The sequence below is a fragment of the Uloborus diversus genome, chromosome 6, assembly GCF_026930045.1.
Source record: "Uloborus diversus isolate 005 chromosome 6, Udiv.v.3.1, whole genome shotgun sequence".
NCBI classification, from domain to species: domain Eukaryota; kingdom Metazoa; phylum Arthropoda; class Arachnida; order Araneae; family Uloboridae; genus Uloborus; species Uloborus diversus.
The window spans coordinates 109037134-109057883 of NC_072736.1; the positions used below are offsets into that span (position 1 = coordinate 109037134).

Sequence of the window (20750 nt, forward strand, 5' to 3'; positions counted from 1 at the left end):
AGCGAAAACCAACATCACTTAAAGTTTTAATAAAAATCACCTAATGATAAATTGAAACAATCAGTATAAAAATGGTAGAGAAGATGGGAGTAAAGTGAAATGAAAAATTCTTCATAAACTTAAGCTAGTTAATGAAGAAAATATATTAATTGTCGATTGGAGGGATTTCAAAACTAGTTCTTAATGATTGTCAATGCAAATGAATCAATGCAAGGCTGGAGCATACTGGTCAGAATTTTTACAAACAATAAAACATTTTTGACCTCCCTCCCTCTCATCACTGTCACACGTATTTATCATGCAGAATTGTGCTACTTCCAGAAAATTTGTAAGATATTGAGAAGAAATCAAATCGTCTGATACAGCTTTGAAACGGAACATACTCCATGCCGTCTGTGATGCTCCTTTCATTGAAAAAGAGACACGGTCATTAAATTTTGGAAAAAGTACCAGGACCGTCGCTATTTCAAAAAACTGGGGGGGGGGGGGGGGATTCGCTTTTGGCGGCCCCTTAATCTTTTCAAATGCATGTTCGAATATGCAGAGAGAGAGAAGATTTGGCTTCTGGTTTAGCAGGGATAGTCATATTACTAGACCTTAGTACTATAGCAATATAAATAATCGTAAGGATAATATTCAGTCAGAATTAGGGGATGTCGGAGGGCTAACTTCTTGCATTATTTCGCAATTTGAAGACATAAAAACGCAGTTTTAACTATATTTTAAGTTTGGGAGGAAGGGGAGAGGAGTTCCAGGATAGTCTCACCCGATAATTTTTCCAAATTTAAGTTCCCAACACAATCGAACGTTATATTTAATTATGTACAGAAGAGGGGGCCCGGCTGCTCTCCCTCATGAATTTTCAAGATTGTTATTTGAAAAACACAGTTTTAGACGATCTATGGTGATGTTAAGGGAGAAAGAGACTCGGGGTCATCGTTCTGTAATTTTTCAAAATGCAAATTTCAAGCACGCATTCCCAATTGTGAATTATTTCTGATTGTAACACGTAAAGGGGGGTCCGGGGGTTCTCCCCCGTGAAAATTTGAACATTGTAGTTCGAGAAATGCAGTTTTAGACGATCTACGGTGATATTAAGGGAAAGAAAAATGCTCCCCCCCCCCGAAATTTTTTGAAATTTTGAAGTCTTAAAAATGTGATTATAGACTTTTTTTGTTAAAATTTAGTGCACCGCCAGTTTCTTGAAATCAAAGCTCCAAAAACGTAATTTAAGCCAACCTTCGATGAAAGGGAGAAGGGGGAGTTTTGAAGGGGCTCACGACCAGAAATGTTTCGTAATTGAAGCACTAAAAGCGAGATTTAAGACATTTTTCGATGATGTTGGCGAGAGAGAGAGAGAGAAAGAGAGGCATTCTCTCGAAAAAAATTTCGATCCGTAGAAACCGCAGTTTTAGAAGATTTTTGCTAATGTTAATGGGTGATGGAGAGATTTGGAGTCCTCCTCTGGCAAATTTTCAAAATTGAAATTCAATTAAAGCAATCGTAGATCATTTATTAATACTGTTAGAGGGGTTTTGGAGATCGCTTCCCCGAAAATTTTCTAAATTGAAGCCTTAACAATGAAATTTTTGAGGATCTTCGGTAATATTAGGAGGACGACAGTTTCGGGACAACTTAGGGAGTTTTTTTTTATTTAATTCAAGTCCAAAAGACGAAATTTATTCGACCTTGAATGACGATGAATGATTAATTGAGAGGGCGTTTCTCGGAGGTTACGTTGTGAGCACTCTCATGGTTTTCAAAATTGCAGTCCAAAATACTCAGGTGTAGGCCATCTTAATGATGTTAGGCTAAAAGATGGGATTTGAGAACATTTTTCCGGGATTTTTTCAAAATCTAAATTTTAAAAATTCACTTCCAGACCAGCTTTGGGGATATAAAAAGAAGGATTTGGAGTTCCCCACTCTTCCTTTCAGTTTGGCTACGTCCCTCCTATCTTCATTGTCAATTTTAATAACTGATAAATATATTGTGGTAATATTTTCTTCCAATTTTCCTTCGCCAAACACGATTATTTGCTTAGATTTTCCATAGTAAAACTTTCAATTTCCCCCCTAATATTTTTGCTTTCTTGCAATACAAGCGTTTGCGACCTTGGAAAAAGGACTTTTAACATTTTGAACAGATGTGGTAATTTTCTGCGATACCTTAGGTCTCTATTCCACTTCATTTTATTTTAAATATGCCACCTGCATCTCTTGATCAAGCTGTGATTTACTTACGATTTTTACATTCAAAAGTTTAGAACTTTTGGTGTGAGTATTCATTACAATACTTTGATTTTCTCTTTGCATTTAACTGTTATTAATTTATTATTATTTTTCTCTATTTTAAATTTATTTCTGTGACCCATACATTTTTCTCCACTAGCAATGATTTTCAGGACACTATTTTTCATTAAAAAAAAAAAAAATACATATGGGGATGTTTCGGCGAACCCTATCCTATACGCTGTTCTAATGAAGCTGTCCTATTTATTTATTTATTTATATATTTTTATTTATTTATTTATTTATTTTAACTGAAGAACCATGAAGCATAGCTTTGTGTAATCAGGGCCGCCGAGAGACAAGACGTGTGCCATGTTAGTTTTGTCGCCTTTCCTCCCTCCCATTATGCTAATTTTACTCTTTGCACAATACTTTAATTTGAGCCGTGCCCATAGTTTCTGACTAGGCAGGCATACCCACTCTGCGGCCTAGTGAAGCGTGTACTGTACTGAATACTTTTTTTTTTTTGCGTTAATAGAAATGTTTGAAGCGTACATTAGCCACGGCCCTTACTTAGATACTCTTAATAAAAGAGAATCATGGATGTCCCTAAATTGTATTTTAAAAGATTACATTTTCTATTCAAATTTTACAGAAAAAATATTTTTTGTCACTATTATTTCAATTGTTCATTTATAATTGCTGTTTCAATTTTTTAAAACAACGAAGAGTTTCCCTTTCTCTTCGTTCGTTTTCATCGCTAAAATGAAATTGGCGGCCCCACTTCTGAAAAACTGGAGGGTGTAGCACCCCCCCCTCTTGGCGATGGCCCTGAAGAGTACGTGAAAAAAGCATTATTAATGCATCTATTTCTTGTTAAATAAGTTTAAATACTTTTTCTTTCCAAAATTCAAAAATTTCATGTTCGAAAGAAAAAAAACGTTCTGGAAAAAAAATCCCCCCCAAAAATTTGGATGGCGCAACTTGCGCCATAATCCCCCCTGTGGGCACCCCTGAGTTAAGCTGTAGGCAAGGTGATTTCGTTTTTGTAATCTTGCACACATATTGATTTGATAGAAAAATATCAAGATGTTGTCATGACAGCATAAATTCAATCTCTAGGCAAGATGACCTTGCTTTTGTAATCTTGCATTTGTATTGATATGACAGGAAAATGTCAGGATACATTGACATGGCAGTATGAAATCAGTATGTTTGCAAGGTGTTTCATCTATTTATTTATTTGTATTATCTTCACTTCAAACTCGAGAATAAAATTTCATTCTTTAATTATTTCTGTTATTCTTCAAGACTGATTAGTTTTCAAGTCTAAAAATATTTTCTTAAAGCTGGCATCTGATCGGAGATTCATATAAAGATATTAATAGTACTCGCAATTTAATTTAAAAAATGAAACTTTCTTTGTTTTGCGTAATACTTGACTTATTTTTTAAATTCGTGCTTCTAATTGTATTATAGAGACATAAAATGCCTAGATAGGAATAATTGTGGAAGTTTTTACAGCACATTAAAGAGTAAAGAGAGCAATAAATAAATAAATACAATAAAGTACATATTCCAAATGGATGTCAGCATTGAAAATATCCCCTGGACAAAACAAATGAATTTATCTTCAAGAGTAACATAAATAATCAATTGAATAAAATTAATCTTACTTGTGAGATTGAAGTGATAATACGATTCTGTGATTAATTCGAATGAATTTGTGAAATATGAATAAATAAATGCAGTTATCAGTCATTCATAAGTTATTCCAAAAACAATACTATTCCACACTTATAACTAAGCAACCAACTTAGCGAAGCCTAAAGAATGCAACACCACGTGCAGCATGAAGCTCCTGGACTGACTGTATTGACAAGGTCGAAGGAGGAAGATAACATGCCAGCAGTGCAAGGGACGCTGGTTATAAAGAACTCTGCACATGCGCAAGAATAGCAACGAAGGTCCACCTGTACTATTGTGTACTAATTACCTTGACGGCGACAGCATGAAAGCAATACCATCTTGATAGCGTCAACATGTATGCAATGCTGATATTGTAAGGAAATATCAATGCTGGTATTTTAAAATTAATGCAATGTTGCATACGTATTGTTGTTGCAAAATTGCTTTTTAATCTTTATGCAACATGAAACACGCCAATATTGAAGCCATCAGTATAATATCAAGATCTGTCACAGTTGATGCAAGAAATTTTGCTAGTAGGGATCCCACTTAAAAAGCTGATCTTAATTCTCTTGAAGACATTTCACTTTTCCATTACAGTCTACAATCCCCTTAGTTTCTAAATTATCAGCAAAACTATTGATAATCACATGAAGCCTATTTACATATATCAAATTAATAATTTAATAAACCACTGTCCGAATCAGTGGTCAGAAAAAATGCATTTTTTTTTCAGTTTTTCAAAAAACAAAATCATCACTCTTTTGACTTTTATCTCCCGTCAATGCTATAAATAGGAGTTCTTCAAAGTACATTCAAGAAAACATTTTACTTTTAAAATGTAAATTCTATCTTATAAAAAGGAAATAGAATAACAACCTCATGAGAAATATCTTTAAGAGTTGAAAAAAGTGCGGAGCTTGGTCTAGGTGCTTTTTTAAACTGTGTATTGAACTTGAAAATATTACGAAGCATTTTAATTAAAAATTCACAAAACAAAATGAAGGCGATCACCTCAAAAATGTAAACATGTAATAACGGTTACAGTTGATATGAGTACAGTTGATATGACCTCCCTAAGCAAAATCATTTATGGTTTAGTTTATCTAGTTTGGCAACAATTGGTTTTATTTACTATTTACCAAAAAAAAAGCATGGAAGCGATTTTTGCGAGGAGATATAATTTTATTTGTCATGTATTTAAAAGAAATTTGTTCCGGGCAAATGTTTTCGATCAATTTTCAGCTAGCATAGTCATTTCATCCAGCAAATTAAATGTATCACCTTCAGATCCAGTAGTGAGTACTGCCGATGAAGTATTAAAAAAAGCTGATCCAGAATCTCTAAAACAGTACAAAAAACCAGTAGACTGGTTGCCGTTCCATTGGCGTAGACGTCCAATGTTCAACATTTTTAAGCAAAGTGGTAAGTATTTTCTATCTCCTTGAGGACATTTATAGAACGCTTTTTTTCTTCGTTAAAAGTTACTTCTGCGAGACAAAATTCATGACTATATTTTAAAGCATAAATGTTTAAGCATAAGCTCGCTTTTTCTCGTAATTCTGCTTAAAATTCATAAGTTTACCGGTTTAGTGGGAAGATTTCGATAATTGGGAATCTGGCGTTCTTTCTCATTGGCGTCAATTTTTGGCTTCAGCGCCTGCGCGAGAGGTATTTTTCGTTGCAAATCTAAATAAAGAGAACGGAAACATCTATTCACATAGAATTAGGGGATTATTCGATAAAGGTGCTTTTCCAAATGACGCCAAAAAAAGACGACCGTGCCAGATTCCCAATTACCGAAATATCCCTGGTTTATTTCTCTTCAACTATAGCCAACCTTTTGCCTATTTGAAAAACAAAGGATGGAATCAGCTGTAAATAATTACAGGGGATTTCAGGACTTGTTATTCAACTCGATTGTGCTCGATTCGATCGAATTCCATCTTCCAGTGGTGTCGTGAAAAATTTCATTCTCAGTGGGACCAAGGTTTGCCAATGTGTATCACTCAACATATATCACAATATACTAGCTGCGTGCCCAGCGTTGCACGGGCTACGTAAAAAATGAAAGAGATGTCCAACTGATGTTTTTGCATTACTCTGACATCAGTTTTTAAAGCGCTAAGGAGTAAATAAATACGCGTAATGCAAGGTTTGCAAAACACCAGTAGAGCATATTTTTGGCAAAAATCTCTTTAAAGTTAATCATAGTTATCAATAATGCAAGTTATGCGCATTTTCAATTAGCACAAAAGATAAAAATACATGCATTATCAATTATAATCTGTGCTCACTTTAAACTGAATTAAATCTGATAGACTATATCTGAAACATTTGTATGTACAATTATGATCAACTTTTTACATAAAATGACATACTTTTTGGTTGCTTATGTGAAACTAAAGCACCAAGACTTAATAAATACCAATTAGCATTAATTTAATACCAAGTCGTCAGATTCGAATTAAGCTTTAGTTAAAATCCATAAAAACAATCTTTTTTGTTCAACTCTGTTTCACTTAAAGAAATCCAAACAATCTTAATTTAATATTTTCTTTTAACGATACAAACTGTATTTCAAAAATAGAAACAGGAAGGAAAAAGAGAGTTATTACAATTCGAAAACTCACCCATGTGACAGGAAAAGGTCCAACAAAATAAACATAGTTAGTCGCACATCCTAAATGTACCAAAATATGAGGTTGGTGAAACTTACACTACAATCAATAAACATAGCTAAAGAAACAACTTTCATATGCTGAAAAGAGTTAAGAACGTTGAATGTGAAAAATAAAAAAAGGACAGACGATAAAATAAAGGCTATGTCCGAATAGGGCAACCAATTTTAAAGTAATTTAAAATGAAATTCTAGATGGAAACGTTGTTTTAAGATTTGGACAGCAGCCAAAAAATCTTTTAAAACAATTATTAGAATTTTACTTGCTCGCGCTTATGCAAAATGGCAACAGGAAAGAAATAAAAATTCCTGAATAACGTTATGTTAATTAACGTTTTAATTAATATCTCTGCTAATTAAAGTCGAACAATTACGAGATTGGTCCTATTGTTTTCTTTGGAAAATTTCGAATTGAATCGGTATCTCGTTTGATTTCCGATTCGCAGTGGTTCTAGAGAAGATAGATCTTCAGACAGACAGACGGACGCGAACAGATTTTAATATTATAGTGGATATCCAATATTTATTTTGAAAATATCATGATATTTATTTTTTCAACTACGATATTTTCAACATAAAAGTTATATTAATCGTAGTAATATTGTTCATTTATTATTAAAAATAACCAAAAAGGTATGCACAATATTTTTATAATGTATTAATACATTATTAATATAAGAAAGTAATATAATATTCGTTTTATATTTTATATTTAAAAAATTATTAGTAATGTACCGTATTATCCCGCACTATCCGGCATGCTGCAAAATTAGGGGGTCACCAGATTTTAAATAACACTTGCCTGCTCTTTTCCAACATGCCGGAAAAATCGAGGTTAGGAAAAAATAATTATTATACTACCTATAGCTTAAAAATAAATATAAGTTCTTTTCATATCTTATTAGTATCAACAAACAGTTTAATCATAAAGATATTTATTAACAATGTCATTTGTTATTTTAACAAGGAAAATATTGTTTAATAACAAATAATTTTATGAAATTTAAATTAGAACTAAATAAGCAAACATTTAAGCAGTAACTTTACCGCCCCTGAACCAGTGCTATTAGTGCCAGATGTAGCATGCTATTCAATAAACAAAAATTAAACTTACCTCTCTAAAAGGAACCTTATAGTTTACTAGCATTCCCGTACCCGGCATTGCTCGGGTAATGGAATTAGCAGGGATAACAGTGTTTGGTGCACCTAGTAACTAAAAATCTCCTATAATAATTACTTATTACCTATATTTTTCTAATTTTAGGAGGGTCCCGGGGCCCCTGGACTCCTTATATATATGCCCTTGGCCTAAACCGATCCTTAACTGTCATTAACGATCATTTTAAAGTATTCATTTTCTTTGAAAACGCAGACCATCCACATTTTATTGTTATGCCTGTGTGTTTAAGCAAGAACTTCCTTGTATACAACATTTTTTTTTTTTCTGGTGCTAAAATTATTAAACTGCTTGATGAACTGACTCTGGAGCAAGCTACATAAAATTCGCCGTGTGAAAAACAGTCTTCTCTTAAATCGATCCCCGCTACTTTTAACGTCTGCCCTTGCGACTTATTAATGGTTATTGCAAAGCAAACTTTCACAGGAACTGCACTCTTCTAAATTCAAACGGATAGTCCGACGGAATTAATGGAATGCGGGGTATTAAAACCAACTCTCCTCGAGCACATCCAGTCATTATCGTAGCTTCGATAACATACTTATTAAGTCTAATCACTTGTAGTCTGGTGCCATTGCATAACTTTGGTGGACAAAGGTTTCGTAGTAGCATTACTGGTGTTCCAACTTTCAGGTGAAGTAAGTGAGGTGGAAAACCGGGAGGGTCTAAGGTATTAAGAAACTCTTTTGGATACTGCACTGCATCATCACGATTTGTTGTTGTATCAAAAGATTTGTAGTAAATATCTTCTCCACTAAACGACTTTAATAAGATGCTGTTGACTTCTGCGGCTGTGTCATTTTTTGGAGATAAGATGGCACGCTCGCACAACCATTCAATGGGCTTATTTTTTATATCAGCAACATCAGGATAAATCTTGGCGATGTGATCTGGCAATTCCGTGACTACCGTAGCGAGTGCGTGGGGTATAATAATTTTGCCAGCACATTCAGGATATAATCCGTCTCCTATTTTAAGGAGAAGATTAGAAAACAATTCCGCTGATGCATCTCCATGTAAATGAACTCTCATATTCTTACTCAAACGAAGTTTCTGCACTTTAGGCCATAGATACGACGATTTGATGCATGCGTTAACTTCATTTGCACGTGTTCCTCTAGGTACAACCGGTAACGTTTGCCGAAAATCTCCTGCTAGTAGAACAGTTACTCCACCCATTACTTCCTCAGAATTTCTTAGATCTTTGAGAGTTGCATTAAGAGCCTCGAATCCTGCTTTATGAGCCATAGTACTCTCATCCCAGATAATGAGTTTACAATCACGTAAAACCTTAGCCAAATTACTCTGTTTTTTAATATTGCACGTTGGATTCTCTGAGTAATTCAGGTTAAGGGGTAATCTAAAAGCAGAATGAGCTGTCTTTCCACCCTCCAATAACGTTGCAGCTATTCCAGATGATGCAGTTGCCAAGGCAATGCCTTTATTGCTTCTGACCTTTGAAAGAAGTAAATTTAAGAGAAATGTTTTTCCAGTTCCACCAGGTGAATCTAAGAAAAATATTTGGCCTGTACCAGACTCGAGGCTGTTGAGAACCTTTTGATATACGCTGGACTGTTCGCCTGTTAGAGAGGCTTCAGCATTATGTACTTTTTTCTTCAAATCTTCAAGATCAAAATTTGTTTCTCGCATGTACTCTCTGTTTTGCAAATTAGTCTCAAATCGCTCAGGCTGAGGTAAACCATAATCCATTAAGCGCTGACCTCCCAGAGTCTGAACAGTGTCTTCAATCAGAATCAAGCATTGGTTGTACGCTTTGTCCTTAGTTGAAAGAGCGGAGTCTTGCAGTTGTCTTTCATGCTGAAACTGGATGTCTTCTGAAAAACTGTCCTTGTACTTTTCCCAAAGGCTTCGTGGATCAGAGGGATGACAAAATACCAAGATCACTAAAAAAAGTTCTCGCAGTTTGAATGATGAGCTGCTTAAAATAGCTTCCTCAATAGTGTATTGCCACTGTTTATCATCCTCGAGCAATCCCATTGCCATGCATGCAGCTTTGAATGTAGGGTATTCAACATTGCTTACAGTTTTTAAATAAGAAAAAGATGTTGGACCTCTAACATGATGGAGGAGGAGGCGTAGGTGGTAACACTCAACATTGTTAGGATGAATTGTGTAAACGCGTCCTAAAGCAGAATCTTTCTTTATCCCTGGCCATTGATCAATTTTCTCTCCCCGCCTACGTCTTGTAAACTTTTTATTCTGTTGCCACACATAATACGAAGGAACTTCAACATACAGAAGTGTTCTGGCAAACTCATCAATTTTGCAAAGGTTGAAGAATGCCGAAAGTGTTGTCTCTGGAGGTTTTACAACTTTGTTATGAATATTTTGTGCGGTGAAGTAAACACGTTGGCCATTTTCCAGATGCACAGCAAGATGAATTACTGCAGGGTATCTCTCATGAATAGGAAATCCCAATATTTTCCACACTGCTTCTGAACTGCTGATATATCTGCTAGATTCGTATATCTCTATCTCATCAATATCTTTATCATTCTTTAAAATGATGGCTGCTTGATCATTTCCTTTAGTGATGTATTTGCAAACATACTTTATGGATTTTACGGAATTCGTTATCTCAACATTGATATGAGATTCAAAAGTACGCAACAAAACGGGATTGTATGGTACAACCCATCTGTTATCTAACTGAAATCCTTTAAGATTAACTGTGAAACCACCCTCCTCTGGAGTTCTCCTACGATACAAAGGATAACCATCTTGTCCCCTCTGCGTTTCTTGGACGAAAGGGCGAGGATATCGTTTTGTGCAGCAACCATCTTTCATGCAAGGAGAAAATGTATTTACACTTCCGCATGGTCCATGAATCATATTAGCCTTAACAATATCATAGAAAAGGGGATCACGATCAACATCTGGAATTTCAGCACACACAACTTTATCAACCATATCAGCAGTAATGGCTTCTTCCAGCCACAGCAGGCAATGAATATGGGGCAACCCTCGTTTTTGCCACTCTACAGATAACATGTGACACCGAACTTTACCAAAAACTTGTCCTTTAACTATAAGATCCATAAACTCCTTCACTTTCATATGGAAAACTCTCGCAATGATGTCATGACGTTGATAATGCTTCTATCCGGGATACAATTCTCGCTGAATCTCTTTCCATTTTGGGTTACACGTGAAAGTTATAAATAAATCTGAACTTCCATAATGACGTACATATGACATGGCATCTTGAGCTCGTTCGTGCATGTAACGGGGTCCACCGATAAACGATGATGGTAATACCACTCTCTGTCCTATTTGATCAGCATCATACCTTCCTACTTCATCTCTTAAATGAATGTATTCCTCTGATCTCAGTTTGCTTTGATTGTATTTGAGAAAATTCAGTTTTTCAGTTTCTATCTTAGCATACTCATCAACTAAAAATTGACTTAGAAGAGCACAGTAGCGTAACAGATAATTTTCTTCTGTATCTCGTAACATTATACGCCAGGAATAAAACTGAGCTGCAGAAACAGTTTTCTTGACAGGTAATTTAGTAGTAGGCCCCAACTCATCAGCAGTATCTTGCTGAAGTACATCAACTGAATATCCATCTTCCCCATAGCAAAACATGAGAGGATATTGCAGGGCATCATATGCCCTATGGAGTTCGCTTATTCGTTGCTGTTTTGCATTGCGGCTTTCAAGGATGATGTCTCTCTGCTGAAACTGCTGTCCTACAATCACCAGAGCCACCTCGTTGGCTGATGGTGCATTGAAACGTCCTTTATGTGCATTGGCAGGCATACGATCTGCGTGAATCATTACTTGAAAATTTCGACACTCAAGTGGCACCTTATCTAACGCAGTTTTTAAGTCCTTGATGTAATTATTTACTTCATGCAGCATATGTTGAAGTTGCTTTACCAAGTCTGGCTTGACACCAGGATAGTTGTGTGACCTTATGTGAGCTTCTTTTTCATCATCACCTACGAAATATATCTGTAAGAATTGAGCCTGTTGCTCTGTTTCTGGGAGCAAACTTCCACACAAATGGTAAACTTGTCCTTGAACTTTGAATGTTGGCATGAAACCAGTCTCCTTAATTTGCTTGGCTCCAAACGATGTCATTTGAAAACATCTGTTGTATTGCCGAATACGATCAATAAAATGGCGGTGATCTGGATGATGGCCCATGAGCAAACTATACAGTGGTTCTGGTGGAGGTGGTAGTGGTGGAAGCTGTACTTTACCCCCGCTGCAGCACAAACCTGGGCTTTCAAGTTTGAACTTTTTTGCATGGCACACTGGGCATTTATTGTCCATAGTACCAATATCATTTTCATATTCTATATTACAATCATATGCAAAACCTGAGTAGGTTTTCGTGTTCCATGGACGTAAACGGCGTTCAGTTCGTAAACCAGGATTTTGTTTCTCATAATTTTTTTGAGCAGATCTCTGAGCTTCTGGGTGATTTTTTTTATATTTTTTGACTGATGCAGCTAAAGCTTCTGGGTGACTTGTTTGATATTTCTTGACAGCAGCAGCTAAAGCTTCTGGGTGACTTGTTTGATATTTCTTGACAGCAGCAGATAAAGCTTCTGGGTGGCTTGTTTGATATTTCTTGACAGCAGCAGTTAAAGCTTCTGGGTGACTTGTTTGATATTTCTTCACAGCAGCAGCTAAAGCTTCTGGGTGACTTGTTTGATATTTCTTCACAGCAGCAGCTAAAGTTTCTGGGTGACTTTGTTGATATTTTTTGACCGCGGTTTTCAACTGCTTTTTACGTGTAGCATTTGAAAATCTGGCTCGTCTTTTTTTCCTTTTTTCCTTAGTGTTTCAAAATCAGTGGTATTATGGAGTGATTCTGTGCTACTTTCAGAGACTATACTGGCTTCATTTACCGGTATGTAAACATCAAAGTGTCCATTTGAAAGATCACCACTAAATTTCAGTCTTCTCACCGGAAAAGTGTCATTTCCAAATTTTGCATAAAATTTGCCTTCAAAATAAACTTCAAATAAGAACTGAAAAATGTCTCCAGCAGCGAATAATCCACAGAATCCACCAAAAACATGAACCTGCGACATATCCACTAAGTAATCTTCGGAGCTTTCATAATTATTACCGTGTTTATCACATGACATAATAGAAAATTGATCCCAATGATTATAAACGTAATTAACTATGGTAGCACGAATTTCATTAAACATAGCTTCACTATTATACAATAAAAACAAAAGAGATCGGAAAAGACATGCACCATCACCTGTAATATTAACGACATGATGAGGAAGAATAGTTCCGTTCACATTGATGTGCTCCATCCTCAATGAGTTTTTAAAAAAGTAAGTTTTATAATAAAATCAAACAAAATAACAAATTAAACCTTTCTAATTACATTTGCAAGAAACAAATGATGTTATTTAAAAACCAAAAATTGAATAGCAAAACAGCTTGCCAACAAAATTTACACAAAGTAAGAAAAAAAGGGTCCGATCTGTAATACTGAAAATTATTTGCGAATTATTTGACTTAAGAAAAGCCTCGAAGAATCATGTGAGAAACAAAAACAATATTAAATTTATAGTTCACTATCGACCAAAAGTTGAGATGAAGTACTGAATAATGATTTGAATGGAGGAAAGCCTTCGAAAATAAGGGATTTGAATTCAATGACAGGTTTTAATTTCTCAGAAATTAAGAGGTTTTAATTAATTTCTCCCGAACTAATTGAGATTTCGAAAAATCCTTTCTTTGTGGTTACTTTCGTAATCATGCGGACATGCCTGCCAATTTTCAAGTCTGAAGCTTCAGCGGTTTCGGCTGTGCGTTGATATATATATATATATATATATATATATATATATATATATATATATATATATATATATATATATATATATATATGTATATATATATGTATATATATTATCTCAGGACATTGATTTTTATATATTAAGATTTTAAAAATATGAACAAAATTGCAGTAACGATGATTGTCACTGAATTGATTACTTTATTGGCATATAATTAAATCCATTAATAATGACCTACCATAAATAGCACACCATAATATACCATAAATAATACACATTTTTCTTTTTTTGTGAAAGAAGGTTACATTTGGGATTTTTTTTTTCCTTACAGTGGTTTGCTTTCTAATTGAAACTGAATGGGGAAATTTCCTTTTGTTTTGTTGCAAAATAAACTCAAATTATCCGGCATGCCAGAAAATTCGAATTTTCCGGCATGCTGGTCAACCTTGCTTTTTTCCGCCATGCCGCATAATGCGGGGTAATAACGGTAACAATTTTAATTTCTATTAAAAGTGCCTAGTTAAATATTAAACACATTGGTCGGAAAAAAATGAAAATATCTCATGACTGCAAGGACTATAGGGGTAACTAGGGAGCCTTGACCATAAGGGAGGCTTGACCCACCCTTCAATTTTTGTATTTATTAATGTTTTAGCTGTTTCTCACTATATGGCAGTCAAAGCTAGTGATGTGATCAGGCACCCAGCTTAGTTTTATCCATCTAGCTATCAGATGTGTGGAGATATTTATAAAAAAAAATTTTGCAACCTAAAAACTAAGAATTTTGAGCATAATTTGTAAGACCTTTTCAGCAAATGTAATTAGTTTATACTTTTGAAAATGGGATTTTCTAAATACTATAATATTAAGCTTTTACTATAATTATAAAGTTTGTTCCTTGAATTAGGCTTAACCTCACCAGGTGCTACTCTGTACAAAATGGGTAGGTGGGGAGGCTTGACCCACTCTATGTAAGAGAGGTTTGGCCCACTGCGTCAAGGCTCCCTTAATTAAATAGTTTAGGAATTCTAGAAATACTATTTATCAAAATCACTTTATAATTACAATAGTTACTTTATGGGGATAATATATATGGTTATTATATATTTTGTATGTTTATAATAAAACCAAGACATATTGATTGTTGACAAATATTAACTTATCATTTATTGTTTACAATGGAATTTTTGTTGCAATAATTCGTAACAAAAACTAAATTATGATTAATTCATATAGTAGGCGCCGCTTAATGTGATCACGGTTAATGTTATCAGAATCACAAATTCCCGGAACACTTGTATGATAACACACGTTAAAAAGTCGGATGTTTGTTGGGGGAGTTACACGAGTATTGGTACTTTTCTCCGCTCACACCCCTCCACTTAGCCGTAAGCCTTAGGTTCCACCGCCCCCCGCACGGCTGAGTGCAGCGGTCGATAGTCGTATCATTCTACGGACGCGCTCGAGTATTGGTACTAAATGATGAGTATGAAGTCACCTTCTTACGACGATGTGAACAATCATTTATTTTTATTTATCCAGAAAACAATGATTCATAAATTCAATTGTAAATATTAATGTATACATGATCTTAAAAATAATTTCTGAACATTCAATTATCGTGATAAAACATGTATACTTAATATTTACATAATTAATAAAAAATATTTTCTATTTCTCATTTTACAATTATATAGGGGGACCCGGTTTGAAATGGGTAGCCGGGGTAAAATGGGTATAGTTGCCTTTTTCTTATTTTTATTCTACAAGACAAAATTTTTAGAAAAGAAAAAATTGTGTTGAAAATGTTTACATATCTGGCAACATTTTGACGTGAGAAAAAAAAATCTAGCAACTCATTTATACCAGGCTTAACAGAGATTTTATTTTTCAGAACACAAAACATGTATTCATAGTGAGTAATAAACTTCTTTCTGAAAAAATTCACAGAAAGAGTTCTGGAAATTTTTTATTTGGATTTGATAGAAGAAGAATTTATCTAACAGAAAACTCAAAAAATAAGTAAATTTTAATAATGACAAAAAATTTATAGTACTTTTAGTTGCGCGGGGTAAAATGGGTATAGCCAATGTTTTCGAGTTTGAGACATTAAATGCATGAAGATTAACAAGCTTAAATTATATTTGCAAGACAGCTGTTAGATATTGTTCATGTTTTAAACTAAAAGTATGTTTTGTAAAAGTTTTATTAATAAGTACCCTGTATTTATTTGTTCTATTTATTATTTTAACTACTATAACTTATGCCAATTAGTACTTAAATGTATTATATTTTTTGATTATTATTGATAGTTTATGATTACTGTAGGTTGGTAATTTACTGTAGCTTTACTATTATATACATTTACATTATAAGACATATTAAGTATTGATAGCAAATATGTTGTCTTTTTAATTTCCTTTTAAAACTAACCATGCCCAGAACATAATCTGCGTACAACCTCACACACAATCAAAACAGAAAAAACTAAATTCTCCTGTTGTACCTCTAGCATAAATGTGTACCTCTTTGTCCGCAGCCATTTTCAAGCACTGAAAAGGCTATGAAAAATTTACAAAAGAAATGCAAGAGAGGGAAACACAGGTGGGAGAAGTTTTTACTACAGAACAGGTGGCTGCAAGATTGTATACAAAACAGGCAAGAAACACAAAAAAAGCAAAAAAGAATGAAAAAATAAATGTACAATTAATAAAAAAGGACATTAACAATTATTGATAAAACAGTCAATGAAGTAGACGTGAAAACAAGAGGTTCTCCCAGTAGTTAAATCCAGCCATTGGCAAATGGATCGTTGTTGAATTTGTGGAAGAAGTCGATTCACTATGAGTAATTCATAGGTTTAATCATTGAAATCTTAGCTAAAGATGAATAATATACTGAGAAGTTTGCTACAAAATCATCTGCCGGATTATCCTCTATGCTCCGCAAGAAAGATGACATTAATTATATGCAGGCATCACAAGTTGTAAAATTACTACTTCAACCAAATCACAAGTCTTTGCTAAGACACCTTTTGTTCATAAATTTAGTTCAGTAAACATTTTTTGTGGTTGTTTTGGATTAAAGTTTTATCCTCCAATGCAATTAAACTCAATTTTCTTTTATTTTCTTCATTAGTATCAGTGTAGTTCAACTTTAAACAGTATATACTCATTTTACCCCGGTGTATACCCATTTTACCCCAAAGTACAGGGTAAAATGGGTATACATCGGGGTAAAATGGGTATACCCCTTTACACTAAATTTAAAGTAAAAAGTAAACACAAACTATGTTCAAATTAGACCTAAGGTACACAATGTATAGAATATTGTACAAAAGCATGATTATATTCCATGGTATTTCTGCTATGGGTCACTGAAATTAAAAAAGCTGTTTTTTATACCCATTTTACCCCGGGTGACCCTATCACTACCCGGGTCAAGCCTCCCATACCATGGGTCAAGCCTCCCATACCATGGGTCAAGCCTCCCTTACTAAGGGAGGCTTGACCCGGTAACCTAAGTTTTAAAAAATATTAATTTTAGAAAAGAAAAAATGTATTATTTACATTATCGCAAATATATTCCTGTTGCCAATAGAATGTACTTCAATATGAGCTATCATATGATATTTAAATTTTCAAAATAAAATTTACAAAAATGTTTATCTGAAAACGTGGTGAAGGCTCCCCATTTTCCCCTACATATTTTTATTTCTAGATCATATTACTGCAAAAGTAGGTAACAGAAGAAAAATGAGTAAAACAGTTTATGCTAAACTAATTCCATTAAAATGTATAAAAATGTAAAATGAAACATTAGATATAAATAATGAAAAAAGCATATTGTAATAATAATATAAGAAAAAGAGTGATTTGAGGATGCATTTACCAGTACAAGACTTTAGTTTGTGCTGATTGAAAATATATTTATATCAAAATACCTGATATATATATATCAAAATATTGAATATTTTCGAAAATATCATGATATTTTCAAACAAAAGGTTGGGTCAAAGGACATCTAATAGATTCAGTTGATCGTATTGGATTTGATCGAATTCATTTAAAGTTCAATCAGCTAATGTTTTCTGAAATTTGATAGTACATAATATTTCTTGAATGATAATAAAATATTTTTATTTTCCAACTTTCAAATTATAATCAAATTTGATTAATAAGTAAACCATGGGGCAGGTTGAAGGTGGGTGTTTATTATTTTAATATCAATATTTTTTATTTTAATTTGTGACCAACAAATAGCACCTAGTCCTACAAACCCTATTATAAAATTACATGGTGCAGTTATATTTCAAGAGTTTTATTTTGAAAAGTTATTTCAGTAGCTCTGAGTAATCTTCAGAAATCTGCAACTTTTATTTTTCATCGAGATTGCAGTAAATAAATTGAAGTCCTCTCTAAAAGTAAGTTCTTTTGTTGCAATATACCAACAGCCCAGTTATCCCATTCAGAGACTGCAGTTTCTTCCTTGTTTGGACTCATCAGTCTGGAACAGTGGTGTTCCCATAGGGTATACTCCATATATGCCATATACTCTCAAATATTTTTTAGACATGTAGCGTATACCCTCAAGCTTCGTAAATTTTCATATTATGACGTACTATGTATATGATCACATACACATTGTGCTTAATAGATTACTGGGAGTATACCCTCAGAAAAAGTGATGGGGACATCACTGATCTGAAATATAGGGAATAATTGAGCTGGAAACAGATGTTATCTCATTGAAGCTGAGAGCGGTGGCAGCTATTGGGCTTATAAGTGTGTGTGTGAGGGGGGGGGGGGGCAAAAAAAGTGAAAAACTGCAGGCATTTTTAGTGACAGGGTCATTTCACGGTATTTTTGACATTTATGTAGAGTTCGTAACATGACTTTTTTTTGTCTTAACTTTCTAATTTACTGTTAGATTTGCAAATTATTTTAATTTGAGTAGGTGTGTTGGTAGGAAAATCTCAAAATAAAATAATACGTTAATCAAACAGTAAATTAAAAAGTTATGGCAAGAAAAGGTCACGTTATGGACTTCACATAAATATCAAAAATACCATGAAATGACCCAACAGCAGAAAAAGAAAAAGTACAAAATTTTGTTAGGGTTGGTTTTGAGAATATTGAAGCAGATAAGTGGAAATTGACGCAAGTCTACCAACTTAACTCATTTAGCAACAAGTTACACCCCCCTCCCCCTACGCCAGGACTTAAGCAGAACTACATGCAATATACCAGATAGCCCAGTTATCACGTCCAGAGACTGCAGTTTCGTTCTTATTAGAACTCCCTAGTCTGGAATAGTGAATAAACAAGCTAGAGGCAGATGTCTTCTCATTGAAGCTGAGAGTGCCTACAAACTGGTAGATAAAGTGAACTTATCTCAGCAGCAAGTGTCTCCAGCATGGTGCGGTTCAACTCATGAATTTGAAGGCATAGCTTGGGTGTTCAGCAGTAAGTTAATCACAGATAAACTCACTTTATCTACCAGTTTGTTGGCACTCTCAGCATTAATGAGATGGCATCTGCCTCCTCGAGCTCGGTTATTCACTATTGCAGACTAAGGAGTTCTAATCAGCACAAAACTGCAGTCTCTGGATGTGATAGTTAGGCTGTCTGGTATATTGCATGCAGTTCAGCCATAGCCCTAGCTTAAGTCCGTACATTACTGCTAAATACCTAAGCTTTGCCTTCAATTCACAAGTTGAACCACACAATGTTGCGGACACTCACTGGTGAGATCAATTAACTTTGTCTACCAGTTTGTTGGCACTCTCAGCTTTAATGGGATGACATCTGCCTCCAGCTCGTAAATCATAATTCAAATCTGAAGAGTTCTAATAAGAACGAAACTGCAGTCTCTGGATGGGATAACGGGGCTGCTCCTATTTTATAATACAATTAAGAATTTATTTTCCCCCTCAAAAAAATTAAGTTCATTGCATCCCTGAATGTAGAATGTTCTTTCTTTTATTTGTTCTTAATTTTCTGGTTTACAGTCAAATCCCATTTTGCAGAGTTCAAGGGACTAGAAAATAACTTCACCATAACAAAATTTTGTTATACCAGTACTAAGAAATAGGAATGTAATATTGATGCTTCTGTATAATTTTAGTTGGAGATTAATACTGTGGTGACGATCAGTCAGTCTCAAAATATCTATGTGGGGTATAACACCCACACATCACGTGTACTGCACATGTACACCACGCACTGTTCATGTGGACATCAGCCAATAGAAAGTGTCCAAAGTTTGTCCTTTCCAAGGGTAAGGATCCCCTAACATTCCAGTTCTATCTCTGACTCCAGACCAGAAGGTTGCATGCCAACCTCTGTGCTTTTTCTGTTATGTGTATCTTAATTTTAAATCTTAATGTTGTAAAAATAAATAGTTTGTTTATGATGTTAAATAACCTGTAATAACTTTAACCAAGAGTCACAACACTGGTGACCCGGCAATTTAATGAATGCAAAAGTAAAAATCTTCATCATTTTTACAACTTCATCTTAAGGAGACGCTAGCCAGCGGATTTTGCGCATCCCTCTCCCCTTCTTCCGAGCAAGATGTCAACTGATAACGCACCCCTCGCAGCAGCTACGGGTCAAGTTTCACGCATAGCGCTGAAGCTTCCCCCTTTTTGGAGAGAAAATGTTCGCCTATGGATTTTGCAGTGCGACCATGCATTCCTTTACAGCGGAATTACAGCCGATGAAACGAAATATGCAGCGTTAGTTGCCAATGTCGACTCAGAGACTCTGTCACACGTATCGGACATTGTACTGAATCCTCCAGCGCAAAATAAATACTGGGAGATGACCGTCCAAGTCAACTCCTTCGAAAAATGAAGGAACTGTCTGCAAACCGCTTAGATGACAATTTTCTCAAGAACTTGTGGATGCAAAGAATGCCGCCGCACATTTCGACAATTTTATCCGCCAGTTCCGAGTCCTTGGATAATTTGTCGAAGATAGCGGATAAAACCGCGGAAGTTTCCATGCCGCACTCTGTTTTCGCGACAACAAGCAGTGTTCTGCCGCCTGCTTCTGAATCCCCCATGGAGAAGTTGGAGCATCAAATTTCGGAGCTCACGCGGAAAGTCGACGAGCTGTCCACCCGAAACTCCCGTTCTCCGTACAGCAGAAGTTCGATCAACCGTCGGC

The 20750-nt window shown here is 34.8% G+C and overlaps 2 protein-coding genes across 2 annotated transcripts in view; one reads left to right on the forward strand and one right to left on the reverse strand.

The window, feature by feature from the left end:
- LOC129224642 (28S ribosomal protein S10, mitochondrial-like) overlaps positions 1-4937 on the reverse strand; it is a 30503-nt gene extending 25566 nt beyond the window's left edge. Inside the window, exon 1 of the mRNA XM_054859125.1 lies at positions 4800-4937. Coding sequence (XP_054715100.1) covers positions 4800-4895 — 96 coding nt within the window. The 5' untranslated portion in view covers positions 4896-4937. The remainder of the gene's footprint in view (positions 1-4799) is intronic.
- A 111-nt stretch (positions 4938-5048) lies between these two features.
- Positions 5049-20750, forward strand: part of LOC129224641 (28S ribosomal protein S15, mitochondrial-like) — a 38156-nt gene continuing 22454 nt past the window's right edge. Inside the window, exon 1 of the mRNA XM_054859124.1 lies at positions 5049-5345. Coding sequence (XP_054715099.1) covers positions 5075-5345 — 271 coding nt within the window. The 5' untranslated portion in view covers positions 5049-5074. The remainder of the gene's footprint in view (positions 5346-20750) is intronic.